The sequence below is a fragment of the Tripterygium wilfordii genome, chromosome 4, assembly GCF_013401445.1.
Source record: "Tripterygium wilfordii isolate XIE 37 chromosome 4, ASM1340144v1, whole genome shotgun sequence".
Taxonomy (NCBI): domain Eukaryota; kingdom Viridiplantae; phylum Streptophyta; class Magnoliopsida; order Celastrales; family Celastraceae; genus Tripterygium; species Tripterygium wilfordii.
The window spans coordinates 5,728,416-5,747,345 of NC_052235.1; the positions used below are offsets into that span (position 1 = coordinate 5,728,416).

At 36.8% G+C, this 18,930-nt stretch overlaps 3 protein-coding genes across 6 annotated transcripts; all 3 read left to right on the top strand.

Moving 5' to 3' along the window:
* Window positions 1-596: 596 nt before the first annotated feature.
* Window positions 597-3,715, top strand: LOC119997572 (exocyst complex component EXO70E2-like). Its single transcript, XM_038844691.1, has 2 exons — window positions 597-742; window positions 1,272-3,715. Exon 2 carries the CDS (start codon window positions 1,518-1,520, stop codon window positions 3,486-3,488), a length of 1,971 nt encoding a protein of 656 aa, XP_038700619.1. The 5' UTR covers window positions 597-742; window positions 1,272-1,517; the 3' UTR covers window positions 3,489-3,715.
* A 1,894-nt stretch (window positions 3,716-5,609) lies between these two features.
* Window positions 5,610-9,934, top strand: LOC119997576 (uncharacterized hydrolase YugF-like). The gene is made up of 10 exons (XM_038844694.1): window positions 5,610-6,096; window positions 6,395-6,495; window positions 6,601-6,698; window positions 6,804-6,853; window positions 7,045-7,140; window positions 8,004-8,093; window positions 8,663-8,755; window positions 8,928-9,023; window positions 9,180-9,245; window positions 9,497-9,934. Exons 1-10 carry the CDS (start codon window positions 5,899-5,901, stop codon window positions 9,623-9,625), a joined length of 1,017 nt encoding a protein of 338 aa, XP_038700622.1. The 5' UTR covers window positions 5,610-5,898; the 3' UTR covers window positions 9,626-9,934.
* Window positions 9,935-11,306: 1,372 nt separating this feature from the next.
* On the top strand, window positions 11,307-18,478 carry LOC119995933 (ribosome biogenesis protein WDR12 homolog). 4 transcript variants are annotated; one of them, XM_038842411.1, is made up of 15 exons: window positions 11,307-12,069; window positions 12,273-12,373; window positions 12,614-12,720; window positions 13,361-13,396; window positions 13,510-13,595; window positions 14,478-14,536; window positions 14,614-14,724; window positions 14,827-14,952; window positions 15,267-15,275; window positions 15,381-15,410; window positions 15,742-15,850; window positions 15,981-16,117; window positions 16,236-16,271; window positions 16,356-16,449; window positions 17,431-17,933. In XM_038842411.1, the coding sequence occupies exons 1-14, from the start codon at window positions 11,898-11,900 to the stop codon at window positions 16,446-16,448; spliced, it is 1,212 nt and encodes a 403-aa protein (XP_038698339.1). In that variant the 5' UTR covers window positions 11,307-11,897; the 3' UTR covers window position 16,449; window positions 17,431-17,933. The 4 variants fall into 4 exon arrangements, 3 of the variants coding, with proteins under 3 accessions (XP_038698339.1, XP_038698338.1, XP_038698337.1); XR_005467747.1 differs by adding an exon at window positions 18,110-18,478 and having other exon boundaries at window positions 11,314-12,069; window positions 15,267-15,410; window positions 17,431-17,577; XM_038842410.1 differs by having other exon boundaries at window positions 11,312-12,069; window positions 15,267-15,410; window positions 17,481-17,933.
* The last annotated feature ends 452 nt before the right edge of the window (window positions 18,479-18,930 follow it).

Below are 18,930 nucleotides of genomic sequence, written 5' to 3' on the forward strand. Positions count from 1 at the left end.
TTATTGAATTTATAATTTTGATTCTGGGCCGTTTAGGGCTATCTATCTCTATTTTGGGTATAGGAGCCTTGGAGTGGGAGAATTTGGGCCCTATAAACATCAAAAAACTATCATTTACAATTTCTAGGCCCAAACCCATTTTCTATTTTCAATTTTACCGATGTGGGATCCCATGTAGACTCAACTCACAAGTCACAACATAAATAATAAGAAACTCTTTATTAGTAGTGGGTCAAGCTTTCTGTCAAATTAGTTTGAAGTCATGGTTCAATTCGCCTGCCCTTTTTACTTTGTTTTCTTTTTCTTTAACTTCTTACTCAATGACCAAAGCTACATTATCTTTCATATTCTCTTTTCTACACAGATGACTGATTACATATATGCAAGTAATTCTGAGTATGTAAAAATTTATAATTGACTGTAAATGTTTGTGATTTATTGTCAGAAAGTACCAACTAGAGTATTAATGTTCATTTTTCTCAGAAAAAAAGTGGCAATTGGGTTATTTTAGTGAGAAAAGTGATAACCATTTGGCATTTTCTAGGAATTTGCACGATTTGCTTTTTGTCCTTTATTGTTCCGCGCAGTCCATAAGGTCAAACTTCTCACAGAACTTCACAGGAAAAATTCACACCCAATAAGAGACAAAGGCAGAGACCAGAGAGAGAGGTCCGCCATAGAAATTGTAACCCAAAAAGCTGCAAACTTTTAAAGAAAATCTTCAGAAGGCACGAAAGAGAAGGTCAGTTTTCTTCACCCTCCCTACAGAATTTTCTTTTGTCTCGACTCTTTAGTGAGCTCAATCTATCCGTGAGTTTTTCTTGAACATTTATTGCCTAATCTGGTAGATCTTGCTTGGAATTCTTATAGTTGATGATTAAGCTTTCTATTTGTTGTTTCTTGTCTCCCTTGCTTCTTCTGTTTGTTTTAATGGCAATTATTGAAAACCCATTTGTGGAAAACACTTGTTGTAGTTGTTATTTTGGTGATTTGGATATTCAGGATCTTCTTTGTGTGCCATTTTTGGGATTGTTGGCCGTAAAGATTTAGACGGGAGAAAGTGGGTTCTCATTCTTGTTGCCAAATTCTTGATCTTGGAACAGTGCTCTTATGTTGCAATCTTGTAGTTTGATCGAAATTTCTTTGTGATGTGCAACAATAGCTGTAATATTAGTCTTCTTTTCCTTTCTGGAGATATACTTGCTTGAATTTCTGTATCCCTTCATGATTAGTATTGTACCGTGGAGGCTTACTTTATTTCGTTTTTGCAGTTTATGTTGCTGACCCGTTCATTGCATACAAGTGGTTTGGAGTTTGTTTGGACAAATAAGTTTTTTTATCAAAGAATTATCTTAAGTACTATTCCTCATCTTGAGAATCCAAAGTTCAATTGGAGCAGCTGAAGCCAATAAAGTCTGTCTGTTAAGGAATTTGGAGTTGGTGTCTGTTTCAAAAGGTTTATTTGGGTTTTTTTTGATTAGTAGGATACATAGATTTGAATTTAGATTGCTCACTGTATGGCTATGGGAGATAATAATGACTCCATGGTTCCTGGTTTAGAAGGAGAAGAGAACTTGATTGCTGCAGCAAAACATTTAGTGAGGGCGCTGGGGTCTAAAAAGAACCTGACTGATGATGAGAAGAAAGTTTTGGCGGATCTTGGCAAACAACTGTCCACCATAGCCACAGTTAATGAAACGGCAGTAAATGAAAACAAGGGTGAAGGAATTAATGAGATTGAATTGCAGCTAAATGCTGTTCAGGAGAAGATTACGAGCTGGGAGGTAGATGAGTCTATTATATGGGATGGGGGCTCAACTGAAGGCCACGAGTATCTAAATGCTGTAGATGAAGCCCGAAATTTGACCGAAAGGTTGGATAGGTTGTGCGAGGATAAAGGTGACGATGAGAATGAGCTTCTGCGGAGGGCTCACAATGTCATTCAAATGGCTATGGCAAGGCTTGAGGAAGAGTTCAGGCACATTCTTGTTGAGCATAGGCAACCCCTTGAGCCTGAACATTTGTCTTTCCGTTCAAGTGAAGAGGATGCGGCAGATGTTGGCTCAATAAACTCATTTGGCGATGATTCATTTGAAGAACCAATTCACAGAGATGGTGTGAGTAGAACGTCAGAGGAATATATAGTAGATTTGGTTAATCCTGATGTGATTTCTGATCTTAGTTGCATAGCAAATTCAATGTTCCAATCGAATTATCACCATGAATGCTCCCAGGTCTATATTAGTGTTCGAAAAGATGCCTTTGAAGAGTATCTTTTCATTCTTGAAATGGAGAAGCTGAGCATTGAGCATTTGCTGAAAATGGAATGGCGTGCCTTGAACTCCAAGATCAAGAGGTGGATTCGGGCTATGAAGATCTTTGTGCGGCTATATCTTTCCAGAGAGAAATGGCTTAGTGAACAGATTTTTGGGGATCTTGGATCTCTTAGTTCAGTTTGTTTCGTGGAGGCATCGAAGGCTTCAATCTTGCAGCTGCTGAATTTTGGGGAAGCTGTATCTATTGGTCCTCACAAACCAGAAAAGTTGTTTCCATTTCTTGACATGTATGAGCTTCTATTGAGTCTTATCCCCGATATAGATGCTTTATACTCAGGCGAGGCTGGTTCTTGTGTTAGAAACGAGTATGATGATGTTATAAAGAGATTGGGTGATTCTGTGAGGGCAGCATTTCTTGAATTTGAGAATGCCATTGCGTCAAGCACATCTACAAATCCTTTTGCTGGTGGTGGAATCCATCATTTGACAAGATACGTGATGAATTATATCAAGACTCTTACTGACTACAGTGAAACCCTCAATTTGCTCCTCGATGACTGCGACAGAGAGACTTTCTCGCCTGAAATGAGTCCAGCTAAGGAAGAAGGGAAGACAAGTGGAGGAACGTCACCTAATATTTCCCCAATGGCTCTCCACTTCCGGTCTGTTGCTTCAATTCTAGAATGCAATCTTGAAGAGAAGGCCAAGTTATATAAGGACCCTTCTCTGGTTCACATCTTCTTGATGAACAATATATATTACATGACTCAGAAGGTAAAGGATTCTGAACTTAGGCATTTATTTGGAGATGACTGGATTCGAAAGCACAACTGGAAATTCCAACAGCATGAAATGAACTATGAGAGAGCTACTTGGAGTTCAATCCTAGCTTTACTAAAGGATGAGGGGAATTCCAGTTCAGGTTCCATCTCGAAAACTCACCTAAAAGAGAGGTTCCGGAGGTTCTATCTCAGTTTCGAAGAGGTTTACAAGACGCAGACTGCCTGGCTCATCCCAGATCTTCAGCTTCGAGAAGATTTACGAATTTCAACATCTCTTAAGGTGATTCAGGCATATAGGACATTCTTGGGAAGACATATAAATCATGTTAGTGACAAGCACATTAAGTACAGTGCTGATGATTTACAAAACTATCTGTTGGATCTCTTTGAAGGATCACCAAAATCATTGCATAATTCCTACAGGAGGTGATTGCATTATAGACAGTATGTTGGTACTATCCCCCCACTTAGCTCTTATTATCTTTTTACTTGATTGATAAGCAGGTGGTTGTATTTGCCAATAGTCCACATATGCTAAGATGTTTGTCTCATTGTCTGTAACAGATCAAATGAATTACACAGAGTACAGCTTTGTGATAGCTCTGTACCCTCTCCTTCCTGATGATTATCAATTGTAGGGAGCAGAAATTATTTGTACATTGTCTATGGCTATGGTTGTCCTCAAATTTTTTTCCCCTCAAACATAATAACACAGTATGCAAAAGATAAAACCATTGAACTAGATACAACTTGAAGCAGGCAAGCACCAGCTTCAATCAATGCTGTCTCTTTATTGTTATCACTGTTGCAAATTGCCAGAGTCATGGGTCAAAATCAGCGGCCATGGTTTGAACTGTGGGTGTTTGGCAGTGCGTTCGCATTGCGTTCAGTTGTACCGCACTTCACAGCATCATAACCTTTTACCTCACAACATCTCACCACACCTCACAACACTCCTAAACACTTACAATATATGTTGAATTGTCCTACGTAATCAAATTAGGTCAATTATTTTATTTTAGATTAATGTACAATGCAAATATTAAGTGATTTTATGTTAATATTATTAGTCATCTAATATAACCGTAATTTAGATACGTCAAACACACCTCACAGCACCGCACCACAGTTTTAAAAGTGATGCGTCAAACAGCTTTTTATATTCCAACTCACATCATAGCACCGCACAGCACCTCATAACAGTTGACAACACTCTCAAACAAACCAGTTCTTATTGGAATTTTAGGTTGTTTTTTAGTGTATTTAATGCATTTGACTCATGGGGACAATGTCATGGTACACAAGGGTTTTTTTTTTTTTTTTTTTCTCTCTCTCTTTCCATCTTCTTTTCTTTCTGTTAGGCTGTTACTTTCAGGATTTGAAATGTGAGAAATATGACACTTGACAAACTGGACCAGTACTGATATAGACTTCACAATTGGAAACTTGATTTGGTAGAGGTCCTATGAAATGGGTGTACCTTTTCTAGTCTTGAAGATATTTTGTTCATACTTCATAGACATTGAATCTGAAGGAAAAGTCCACTGATGAGAGATTATGTGAATTCAGGAATCAGTACACCCATATGAGCCAAGACCCAGAGAAGTCTCTGCTTAGGCAACTTGAATTAAGGTAAAACTCACGTTGATTCCCCTCTCACACTAATTACAATAATTAAATAAGGATTTACAAAACAAACAAAAAAAAAACCATCGGATTGGTACAAATACGATATCATCAGCAAACGTAAGAGAAGGATTCTACTGAAATGTAGGGATTTCGTTGTACAAATAGACACGCATGACCCGTCTGGGTATGAATTAGTCTGGAACGAAGTTTCCTACAGTAGCCAGTAGGGCCCGACATTGATTAGCAATTTACTAAAAAAAACTAAAATATGAGAACTTAGGGTTGCAGAGGTAAAGCGTAGGTAACTTCAGTTAAGAAAAAGAAGGGGGAAGATTTCAAATGGCCTTGTATTTTAATAAAAGAATTATTTTCGCCCTAAAACTTTATTTGGGGTTAATTTAGCCTATCAACTTTCAACAATGTAATCCATTAGCTCTTGAGTCTATTTTGCATCAATTTTTGTTAATATGACAGTTATTTTCCGTTACTAACATGAAATGTGGATTTTAGACTTGTCGTCATATAATCTAAATAGACGAAAATTGTAATGAAATATAATTTTGAAAATTCAGAGAGTAAATTGATTCTAAATAAAGTTTAAAGACTAAATTGATTCATTCTTGAAAGTTTAGGTGTCATGTGAAAGTTCAGGTGCTGTATGAATACTTATCCCGAAAAAGAAAAGCTATAGTATTTATATTAATTCTATAATTAAACAATACCAACAAAAAAGTATCGGCAAATGAGTCATTGGTTGAATGGCAATGAGTTTGCATGTCCCTGCGTGAGCTTGATTTGTGCCTTCTGCGTGAGGCCTGTTGACACATGTACTTTCCTAGGCTTGATCTGGTGGTCCTAGGCTTGATCTGGTTGTGTCGTATGTTGTATTTGTATTAAAAAAGAAAAGAAAAAAGTACCGTTTTTTGATTGCAGAAGATGTGACCGCTTCTTTTTGTAGGTAGTATCATTTTCGGCTCTGCGGTTCTTCAAGTCTTGAAAGTAAGCAGAGGAGTACGAGATCTAAAATGACACTAGACATGCCGTGGCAGTCTTGATTTGTATGAGTTTTTCATGTTCTTGACAACACGGTAACACACCCTTTTCGCTAACAGATCATAATTTCTCCAATTCTTCGTCTTCTTCTCACACGAGCAAGTTAGCCTCATTTTGTTTGTTTGAGAAGAAGAAAAAAGGGTTTTCATTTTTCAACGATGGCACTCATATGGGGGTTTCCACCACCACCACCAATGAGCGTGAAATGTGTAAGGTCAGGAGCTCGGTTTAAGGTTATGGCTGCTGATGGGGGTGGTGATGGTGGGTTCCCCTCTTTTTTGCCGAAAGAGGTTGAGAAAATCAGAGACCCATTTGCAAGAAATTTGGCTCAGAGAATTGAAAGGCTTCCTGTACAGGTTCAGATTTTGGTTTGACTATTACTACTATTACATTGTGTGTTTGGTTTTTGTATTCTCTTGATTTGCACTATGATTCTTCATTTTTTTCATCTTAATTTTTGATTTCCTCAAAATTGACAAGTTCTGTTTGCCACATTATGTTCAACAAACAGAACTAGAAACTTTATGGAATGGGGAGGGTAAACCTTATAAATTACTGTTGATGGACCAAACGGCAACTATTGCTACTGGTAGTGGTCAATGCACTTGTATAAAGTTAGAACTAGCAAGAAATTGCTAAATTTGCTTGTTGCAGATGCAGAGTGGATATTCTGGAAGTTGTATAATGAGTAGTTGTGTGAAACCACTGATACGAAGTAAGAGCAATCCAGTGGTTCTCCTCCATTGCTTTGACAGGTTAGTAATTAGCAAAATTTGCTGGACATCCACCCATTTTAATCATCTCTGCCATAACAAATTCACTTCCTTCTGAACATACTTGTTCTGTTTTAATATGTTTAGTTCTTGTTTGGAATGGAGATGTGCATACCCCTTGCTTGAGCAGCTTGGTTTGGAGGCTTGGGCTGTCGATATTCTTGGGTGGGGCTTCAACGATTTAGGTTTATCTGCTATCTTAATCCTCGTCTAGGCCAAATTAGTTTTTGTAGGTCTGATTATTTCCTTCTTGATATACTTAATTTGGTCAATGCTTTCTCTTGTAATAGGAAGACTTCCACCATGCAATGTGTCAGCCAAGCGTTATCACCTCTATCAGGTATCTTCTTGATTCTGATATCATACTCCAGCACCGCTTTTAATGTGCATGCTGCTTGTTCTTAAGACTGCGATTTGATCATCATGGTTAATTTCTGCAAAACATACCTTCTGCATATGGACATATGTTGCATCAGTTTGTAACATGATAGGTATTAAGTAACACTACTTACTTTTCAACCTTAAGTTTAGCTGTGGAAGTCCTACATCAGAAGGCCAATGACATTGGTTGGACCAAGCCTTGGTGCTTCCGTCGCAATCGACTTTGCAGTCAATTATCCAGAAGCTGTAAGTTGACTTTCATGTTGATGATTTCATTATGCATTTGGTGATAAATTATCCGAGGTTGGATATTTTCCTGCCAAACTACGGTTTTTAAATACACAACCCCCTTTCACCAGCTTCTTATAGGTGGATCACAATTGAAAGTTTGAAACTTCAAGTTTGTTTAGCTTATCAATTTGACTATGCAACCAATCATATATTTTATGTAAGAGTCCTTGAAAGAATTATGAAGTGATCATTGTTGATGTAAAACTTGAGGAAGTGCTTGTATGGATTATGAGCTTTCCCTCTCATTTCAGCATTGAGTTTCTATAATGTGGAGTGGCTTGCCTTAGGATTGTGTTACGAAATTTAAGCCAACATAGGGTTTCTCATTGCCTGAGGTTCCAGAGTTATGATAAATTGTCAAGCGTACCGATCAATAATTCAACCCAAATTTGTGATGCAGCAGCAAGTTTGCTGGACAATATTTGCTTTCATTGGCAGATTCCTAGTTACAAGTCACACAAGCAAAGATTCGTGTACAAAAATTTTCAGAGCTCCAATGTAACAGTAATTTTTTTAGGTGGCTGAACGTTCACTAGGTAGGAGATAACAAGCTGATGTACGTCAACTTGTTGATTAATTCTTTGTACGGTCGATATTGAATTGAAAGAAAACTGACATTCTGTATCAGATTAGAAAAATGAATATGCATACAACTGTTGTGGAGTGCCTGGAGGCGCTAAGGTTGTCAGTGTCTTTAGTATCATTGATCTCATGTCTTCTGTTCTTCACCCTTTTCTTGCTTTTACTCTTGCTCTAATGGCTGATCACTGAAACCAGTGACTGTTATGCTTATAAGATATAGTCCTTTTTCTTTACAGGTTGAAAAGCTCATTTTGATCAATCCAAATGTGTATGCAGAGGGCACTGGAAATCTAGCCAAGTTACCAAAAGTAGTAGCCTATGCTGGGGTAGGCCTCCATAATTTACAATTTTATCGATAGCTAGTGCTACAATCTGAACATCGAATGTAGCCTCTCAAGGTCATTGATTTTGATTTTTGAGATGGTTTATATATTGTGTTGGCATAGTCATGTATGCTCATAATTGTGTCGTGCGTGCCTGTGCCTAAGCACCATGGGTGTATATGCATATTGATTGATGTATACAGTTCCACTGATGCGTGAAAGGTACTAAGAGGGTATAAAAAATACGACGTTGAACTGAACGACAGCTCTTATGCTTATTTATCTACTTCATGTTTTATTGCTTCATTTTTTTCGCTTTATGGACTTGAAAGATATTATTCTGCTGATTAAAGTTGTGAACATTAATGAGTACGTTGAAGATATGAGATTGCCATTAGTCTTCATTATTTCTTTGAAGCACTTGGGATTTGTTTATGGGGATGGCTACTGCCTTCACCAAAAACATCACACATATATATAGATTTGTCCGTATTGCAATGGTGTTATTCCGTAAAAAGTCATATTATATAGCTAGTGAATTTGCTAACCAACTGATTATGTTTATGGGCCAGGTCTCTTTATTAAAGAGCATTCCATTACGCTTTTGTGCAAATATGTTGGCCTTCAATGGCATTTCATTCTCGACGATCTTAGACTGGACTAACGTAAGTTTAATTTTATATATCTTTTCTTGTATATTGAACTCAAGTGAAAGTATTTGTTTTCTGCGTGCACATTCTAGTTTGACTTCGAGCTTCTTTTTTTTCACTGGCTATTTATATTCATCTTGACATGTGTCGAGTTGAAGTCTAACGACAATTTCATGTTATGATCTAGCTGGGCCGCCTACACTGCCTACTACCATGGTGGAAAGATGCAACTGTCAATTTTATGATTAGCGGAGGATATAACATAGCTTCCCAAATAAGACAGGTAATGTAATGGAAATCATGGTGATAAGATGTCACTTTTTATCCTGATCAGGAGTTCAGAGAAAATTGATCAAAGTTCATGTTGAGTGGATGTCTGCTTGAAATTATGTGTAATGATTTTATGGTACGCCGATTGTGTTTTTTTTTTTACCTACAGGTAAAGCAAAAGGCTCTCATCATCTGTGGCGAGGATGATCAGATTGTCAACTACAAGTTTGCATTAGTAAGTTCTGAGCTTGAAATCTGCTTATGAATGATGACAAACTGTTTTCTTTTAGATTGATTAGATAGAGCATTTTTCACGCACATTAGTAATGTTCAGGAGTTTAAAAACAGTGTGGCCGGATGTTAAATGTTCATATTGACACCCTAAAGCCTGTTATAGTGATGAACAGTTTCGTTGTCAGTGGCATTGTATATATAATAAGCTGGTCTTGAATACAAATTCCTAACATGTTTCTTGAACAAATGCAGCGGCTGCACTCTGAACTATCAAATGCAATCGTTCAACGAGTACCTGACTCTGGTCATCTGCCTCATGTGGAGAAGCCTAACTTTGTGGTGAAGTTGATTGCTGACTTTGTTCAAGACACTAACTACTGAGAGTCCTATTTACTAGTTAGGACTTCTATATATGCTTTCCTGCTTAAAGGGCATTTGCTTTCCTGAGATCAACTAAATAACAATGTGACATGCAACTTAGGGGGACATTTGGTATAACAATGGGTGTGAGCATATGACAATGGGGGACATTTGGTAAGTTAATAACTCAATAAGTATGAGTATGATATGAGCATATGACAATGGGTGTGAGCATGACTATATTTGGTATGAAACAAAGAGTGAGTATGCGTGTAAAAATTTGCGCACTCGCATTATTTGGTATGAAATAAGGTGTGAGTATAGGTACAATTTTCATATTATCATTTTTTTCTTTTTTAAAAAATAAATATAATATTATATAATGATAAAATAGTGTTTTTGAATATTAAAACTTAATTCTCCCTCATGCAAAATAGTTATTCTCATCATTTTGTTGGGCTTACTATTCTTAATAATGAATAGATGGTGTAATGAATTTGAGATTCTACTTTTAAAATCAACTAAACAAGAGAATGCGTGATTCTCACGCGAATGTTATGCGAGTACAACGTTTATCATAACTCTCATCCACTCTGCTATAGTGTATTCAATATTATAACATATGGTTTCAGATGGGCCGATATGACTGTGAGTTGTGACTTTGGGTTTATAGGTCACATGCTTACATCGATTGTATGGTCCAACATCAGTTTAAGGCCCATAATGACCAACATTTGGTTTCAGAGGGGGCCGATATGACTGTGAGTTGTGACTTTGGGTTTATAGGTGACATGCTTACATCAACTGTATGGTCCAACGCTAGTTTAAGACCCATAATGACCAAACGACATTTGATAGACTCTCATTCATTGTGCTATATAGTGTATTCAACGCCAGTTTAAGGCCCATAATGACCAACATTTGGTTTCAGATGGGCCGTTATGACTGTGAGTTGTGACTTTGGGTTTATAGGTGACATGCTTACATCAACTGTATGGTCCAACGCCAGTTTAAGGCCCATAATGACCAACCGACATTTGATAAACTCTCATCCATTGTGCTATAGTGTATTCAGTATTGTAACATTTGGTTTTAGATGGGCCAATGACTGTGAGTTGTGACTTTGGGTTTATAGGTGACATACTTACATCACCAGTCTAGTCCAATACCATTTTAAGGCCCATAATGACCAACCGACAATTGATAAACTCTCATCTAGAGTGCTATAGTGTATTTAGTATTGTAACATTTGATTTCACATGGGGCGATGGTTGTGAGTTGTGACTTTGGGTTTATAGGTGACATAATGCCAGTTTAAGCCCATAATGACCAACCGACAACCGTAACTCGCATATATACGTACAGCTCTACTTTTTTTTAAAATATTAAATTTACTTTCCATTAGAATCGAACATTGACAATAAATACGTCTAACATAATCAATTGATACGTACCACCGCCAATTGATACGTACGGTTCTACCTGTTGCCTTACATAACACTGTTAGGAGAAGGGACAGCGAAGACAGAAGCTACCGTTGGGGTTTGGCGCGTTCGAAATTCTACTCTCCGAAACCCTAATTTCCTTAAACTAGCGAATTCAGAATTCAACAAACCTGCAAGCACTAATCTTCTTCCTTACAATTATGTTCTCTTCATTCTCTTTTCGTTCAATTTGCGGAAAACTATTCTATTCCCCCATTCGCAGGTATTTTCATCTAAATCCATGGCGTCCATAAATTTCATGGGCAATTTTTGCCTCCTGATTTCCGCTTCACTCCCCACCGGTCGATGAACGCGGACATTAACTGGATGACAAAGTTGTATAATCGGCCACGACACCCAACTCTCCACCAAACAATCCGTCTCTGTTCCGAAGAAAAGAAAAAGAAGAATGGCTTCAGCAACTGATGAAGAGACCTCTCCTAAAAGACAATGTATGGAAACCTCTTCCTCTTCCTCAGCTTTGGTAGTCTCGGAGGCACAATCATGCTTAGCCGGAGGAGTTAGGGTGGCGACACAGCAGATTCATGGATTGCTCCTTTTTGATCTGTCAAATATTCAATGATAAAATTATGGGGTACTCCATTAAAAATTAGTATTTAATCATACAGTAATCACTGCTTCTAATGGAATTTCCTTAACACATAAAACGGTGCGTTTTATCTAAAGGAGGCCGCTTTCTCCTTCACCCAACCCTAGTTCTCTGGCTGTTCTTTTCCAAAAAAATCTCAGTAGAACCCTTTTCTTTACTTTCCGTGAAGAAATTTTTGCTTGGGATATAGAGAGGAGGAATGGATATGGGAGGAGAAATTGAAGAAGAAGAGATGTCTTCTAGGCGCATTCAAGTGCGCTTTGTCACGAAACTGAAAGATCCCTACAAAGTTCCCAATGCTTCCATCTCAATTCCCACAAACCTCACCCGCTATGGACTATCTATCGTCGTGAACAATCTCCTCCAATCCGGTACTTGACTTTGATATGCATTTATGCATTGCTTTTTTTTTTAAAAAAAATACTCTTTTTTTTTTTGTTGAATTTGTGATTGAATGTAGTATTCTGGCTCGAGAAAGCTTGACATTTATTGATTGCTTTGCTGCTTCAATTTTATTGTACTTTGATTTTAATTTCTGGGAGGTGACTTTTTTTTTTTAATCATTTGTTGGCAGGGAATTCTGATTGGCAATCCGAGCCTTTTGACTTTCTGATTGATGGCGAGCTGGTTCGAATGTCTCTGGAGAAATTCTTATCTGCCAAGGGAATTTCCTTGGTAAGTTCAATACTTTCTTAGATAGTTGCTTTCACATCCTACGTCATATGTATGAGATAGTGAATATAAAGTCCAGCAATACTTTATGGAGCAATAGCAATTTACCTTCATTTAAGAGATCCTAATTGCGACTCACTATCTCATGTTTGTTACTTTGTTTGAAAGGAGATTTTTTGTTGTTCTTTTGCTTTTACCCTTACAAGTCCTTTGTGTAACTATAAATTATATCACCTACTACAGGAGAAGATATTGGAAATTGAGTATGTACAAGCTGTGGCCCCAAGGAAAGAGGAAGAGCCTTCTTTCCATGATGACTGGGTCAGTGCGGTAGATGGTTCTAGTTCACGGTAAGAGTGGATGTTGCTCACTCCACAGTTTTCTTTAATTAGATTTAAAGACAATCTTTAGTAGTGTTTGAGCACCTCTTTTTGGAACACTGTAATATCATTTACGGGAATCTATTTGCTGTTATATTTGAGACCTATATTTATGTTGCTCACGCCTCAGTTTTCTTTAATTAGATTTAAGGAAAATATTTAGTAGCGTTTGAGCCCCTCTTTTTTGAAACACTGTAATATCATTTTCGGGAATCTATTTGCTGTTATGTGTGAGACTTATATTTATCTTCTTGAAAATTATGCTTTTCTTGCAATGAGTGATTTCCTAAGGAGTGGTGATTTTATGGTCATTTGAGAACACTTTGGTTTCTAGACGTTTTGATTCTTATGAAAATTACGATAAAGTTTTATCAATGCCTCTTAAGCTCCATTAGAATTATTTTGAACTCTTATGCAATCTACTTGTGTTTGTACTTTGCTAGCATATCTCAGCTTGTAAATTATGCAAACTAGGAGAGACCTTACCATAGGGTTGAATCACTTTGCCTTCATGATAATGTCTATGGCGCATATTTTGCAGTGTGTTATACTTATACATATAGTTCATGCTAGGTTGTAGTTAACTGTTTTAGTTTGTTGTAATTGGCAGGTTCATTTTGACAGGGTCCTATGACTGTTTAGGGAGGTAAAATCATTATAAGTTTCTTTGTTTCGGCTCCCTTGAGCCCGTCCTCTCATGATAACATTTTATATATTAGAAGTTGATTAATGTGAAACTTTAAATTGAATTATATTCAGGGTGTGGAAAAGTGCTGGATTGTGTGGCCATGTGTTAGAAGGACACAGTAATGCTGTTACCGCTGTTAGTATCACAACACCGGAAGGTACGATTTTTTCATAATCATCTTTGCATCATGTCTTGTTCAGATTAAAAGTTCACATATCAATTCTTTTAATTTTCCCTTGTCTAAATTTGTGGGATACTCGTGGTTTTTAACCCCTTATTGCATTATGCTGAAACATAAAGTAGGAAGCAGTTTTGTAAAATCAATTGTGAATGTCTGTTTCGTCGTAAGTTCACAAATTGGGTAATGTAGACATTGGTTCTTTCAATTCTCATACAGCTTGTTATTCATCGGATTGAGTTTTTGTATTGGTGCTTATCTTATTGTTAATATTACAAAATTCTTTTAATGCAATTGAGCAACAATGAGGAGCATGTATGTTTTAGACAAAGACAACACAAGTTGTCAGTTTCAATTATTTGAAATGATAGAACTTTCGTTAGATTTAAACCAAGTAGATAACTGTTTAACTTTTCCAAGCCTTCAGAATGGGTGAAGAGAATTCCATCCTGGTCTGTGCATAGAAACACGCATAACTACAGCCAGCATTGTTTCTTCTGCAAGGTTCTTACAATCTTTAGCTTCATTATCTGAAGAATTGTCCTTGAGAGTGGAATTTAGTTATCTTTGTTAGCCTGATCTGTACCAGTTAGCATGGCTGATTCTTCTCTGCTCTGGTATACTTCTTTGGACTCATCCATTTTCCACATTTAAATTGTTTCCCTTTTAACTTATGTGATTCCTTTGGTGCACATGTTTTTTTTCCCGTTCCTTTTCCTATCGCATTCTTTCGTGTTTTCTTATTTTGGAGATGCCCTCCCTTTTTTGTTGTTGTCTCTTGGAGGTTGGCCGATTGTTACTGTTTTGATATAGTGGCTTATTTCTTGTGTTTCCATTGATTCAACTGTTTTATAAATACAGATGTTGAAGCAGTTACTGTAGCCACTGCTTCAAAAGATCGGTCCCTGAGACTCTGGAAGGTAAATTGGCATCCATACTACTTTCCAAGTGGAACTCAAAACCCTAACTAATCAATGCATTTAATTTTTTCTCAAAGTTCAATACAGGGGATCCCCAAGATTATCCTATGAAGATGCATGCGTTCAAAATTTTGCGTGACCATAGGGCATCTGTACAGAGTGTTGCAGCAAATGCTTCTGGCAACATGGTCTTCTCCTTTTGTTCTTACTTACTTTCTTTTTATCAATTAATGAATTGGATTTTAGAGCTAAATTCATTTTTTCCTTTTATTGTTATTGCATGTTCTTAGGTTTGTTCTGGTTCCTGGGATTGTACAATAAATCTATGGAGTACGGACGAATCTAACACAGAAGGTGCTCAAGTGTCAATTAAGAAGAGAAAAGTGAAAGATCAAGTTGAGGAATCACAATCGGAGGTAATATGTCTTCTATTCATTTATTGTGCATTCTCTGTTTGCTTGTTTCACTTTCATATGGGGGGCATAAATCATACCTTATAATGATTGACAACAAGTCTACATGTAATAATTGCAGTTATCATGATAAACTTTTATTCTATTGAATTTTTATTTTACACTGTTCTTTATTTTCTCTCTAATTTTACATGTGGATTCATGACGCCATTAAGGCTTTGATGATGATCATGACCTTTTCTTCTATTATGAATCTATGATTGCATGAGTTATTTTTGACTTATTTTCTTTAACATATAGTAATTTAATTCATCCAGGGGGAGGCTGTTTCCACATTTCTCGGGCATACACAATGTGTATCTTCTGTGATTTGGCCAGAGCATGAAACAGTATATTCTGCATCATGGGATCATTCTGTCAGAAGATGGGATGTTGAGACAGGCAAAGATATAACAAACATGGTATGGGGAAATTAACCTATACTTCAGCTCTCTGTGTGTGCACATGCAAGTTACATAAATTCGTAATTTAATCTATATCATTCATGTATATGGAAATGAATGAATTGCACATAAAGATTGACATGTACAAAACTAGTTTTGTAGGTTGCAAATTGAAGATCATTTTGTAATTTTTGCCTTTGCCACTGGCAAATGTATTATGATTAGCTGCAGTGACACATCAAAGTAACAACATTGATGCCTTTTATTTATTCATTCATATTCTTCTGTTTTTAAGATTTCCACACATTGTAAAAAAATATATTTGCAAATATCATTCTGCTTGCTGCAGTTCTGTGGGAAAGCTCTCAACTGTCTAGATGCTGGAGGTGAAGGTTCTGCATTAATTGCTGCTGGTGCCTCAGACCCAATCCTTAGAATATGGGATCCTCGTAAACCAGGTTTCCCAAATCAGCTAAGCATTATGGATTTTCCCTCCCTCCTCCCTCCTCCCTCCCTCGGTTTCTCCCCCCCCCCTCCATTATGGATTCTCTCTCTCTCTCTCTCTCATCTTTTGTGATTTCTTCGTAGGAACTTCTGCTCCAGTGTTTCAGTTCTCATCTCACACTTCCTGGATCTCGGCTTGCAAGTGGCATGTGAGATCATGGTTTCATTTACTTTCTGCCTCCTATGATGGAAAAGTAATGTTATGGGATCTAAGAACTGCGGTACGACCCTTCCTCCATCATTGAAATATAAATTTAGCAAAATAATAGAATGAAAGTATGTAGTGGCTAATAGTAAATTCTGGAAATGTTTTACTCAACTTTGGTGTTTCTGTTTTAGTGGCCTCTTGCAATCATGGACTCTCACAAGGACAAGGTACTGCATTATTGTTAATGTAACTGTTTTGTGGCTCCTGTAGATTCAGTGAGTTTTTAATTTGGTGCCTTTTGCTGGAACCAGGTACTTTGTGCTGACTGGTGGAAAGGTGACAGCATTATAAGTGGCGGGGCAGACTCGAACCTTCGCATTTCTTCTAACATTCCTGTACAATGAGGTAAAAGTTGTAATACATTCACTCTAATTTGTGTATGAACTCTGTTTGGATTACAATACTTATCTGCAGCATGTGTGATTTGATTCTTTCCTTTCTTCCCAATGTTGGCGGTTGGCCGTGCTCTGTGGTATCATTTTGACTGGTCATTGGATAGAGATCTGTCAACCATAAATGTGATGGGTACCAAAAAGGATTTTAAACATGAGCAATGCAATACTGAATTGTTCTGCTTCCATTGTATGAGCTTGTGAGGCTTGACTTTGGGGAAAAATTCGTGCATGGATTTACTGGAGATATGTTTGATTGATTGTTTACACATTTTATGGTTGAAATATATAAGCTTGATGCTTTGTTCTGTTACATGTACCAACAGTGTGGAGTCCCCAATTTCTCTTCATGCATGTTGCCGTTAGTTTTTCTTGCTTTCAAAGTTTAATACGATTAGCTGTTTATTTGATTTTAAGGTTTGATTTTGACATGGTGTTTTTGACAGCTAAACTCCATCAATTACTTCTTCTACTTGGTTTTCCTTTAGAGTTTACTTGCTTGATGTGCATGCATTTTACTATCCTTGGTTGTATGTTTTTAACCTCTGAAATGCTCAGAAATAATAATTTGCGCCAATCTATTACCATGGGAAAGTATCAAAGTAGTTACCAGAGAACTCCCACTAGTTTGTGCTTGGAAAGCCTGAATATGTTTGCACAACCTTGGATTTTTTATATTTCTTTCTCATTTAGGCTGTTAGCCTTTATATTCAAACTGGCCAGAATATTCATGGCCACCGGGCACTCTTAACATCTTAGTTAAAACGTCCACCTTAACTTTTACCGTCTGTTAAACACTCAAAAGGAAAAAATGGTTTAGTTTCACTTAACTTCCAAAGAGATTTTTCCTTTTGCAGCTTGTAATGTTTTGATACCGTTACCATGTTTGACATCTGCAGTGTCATAACCAAGTTTTATTTATTTATTTTGATAGAAATCATAACCAAGTTAATTGAGTGCTGGTATCCCTTGCTGTATGAATAGTGGAAGTTGTATTGCACCTATACACAATGGGTTAGTAATGAAGCTTGGACCTTTTGATTGGGATGGGATTGCACGAATATTATTTCTACTGGAGCAGGTAAATTTTCCCGTACCTGCATTTGGATTAAAGTTCTGTTTTATGATTGTTTTCTTGAGTACTTGTAACATATCAGATTGAAAATCCACTCTAGGTCTAGAAAAAGTTATATCTTCACCTGAAAGGCTGTTGGAACTGTCTTTAACCCTTTATTTTAGGTATATTTTCGTTACCCTTCTTTACTCTTGTAGTGAATTTGATCTCGTCTATTGCAATGTCTGAAAGGAACAGTGTTTTGTATAAGCAACCTGTTGTGGGAGTAAGATTGACTTGTCAGGGTTTTTTTTTTCCTTCTTAGAAAAACTCTAAAAGCATACAAGTTTGATTTTGTTGTTGTAAGTTATAACCTGCTCAAATATTGTATATGTGTGTGTGTGTGTGTGTGTATATATATATATGTTGCTGTAGTATATGCTCCCAGTAAAGGCAATAGTAATGTCATGATCAAGTGATAGCATGATTCCTGCTGAAAGGTCAATTTCTTGGATAATATTTTAATAAATTTAATTTCTCTGTGCTTTGAATGTACCAGTAAGTTTAATTGTCCTTCTCAAAGATCCTGAAACACAGAAACAAAGTAGCATCATCCAAGTCAAGATCCTCAAATACAACAAACCCTTCTCCTTACTTTCTTCAGCATTTCTCTCATAAAATACTTACAACTTTCAAGTCATCAAATTCCAAATTGAGATGAAGTCAAGACTTTTATTTTGATTTCCTTGTGCAAGAATAAACGGGACATTGCCACCTTTGATGTTATATTGATGTGACTGGGTGTATATATATATATTTCATGCAAGAGGTAGACAAGTGTCTTTTTTAATAGAGGAAGGGGATGTTGGGAAGCTCGAATTCGAGAACTCTATGAGATATTACACACATAAGTGTCATCTGAGTTATTTGAAGTTCTCACGTGTGAAAGTGTTGATAATGTTTTTATCATGGATGATGTGGGCTGTATATGGACATGAACCGGTGCAGAATCCTTTCATATATTTATGGCACCACTCAGTCTTAGATTTGATTGATGTATACAAAAAATTGACTAGTTCCCATCTCAATTTTTTCTTAATTTTTGATTATGATTATGTTAATTTGACACTTCACTGATAAAATTTAGGAGTAATTTGGTAATTGTGGTATTCTATGAATGTGATAATGAAGTTTAATTTAGGCAAAAGGAGGGCACTGTGAGGAACTGTACTTAAAAGAATATCCAATCGAAATAAAAAATTTAAGTAATATTATTAACCCGAAGCCTGCCGATTACTTATATTAAAATCTAATTACTTTCCATTTCACATCAACAACCAACTACTCTCAACTCTTTTTGAAAATGGATAACGACGCGTA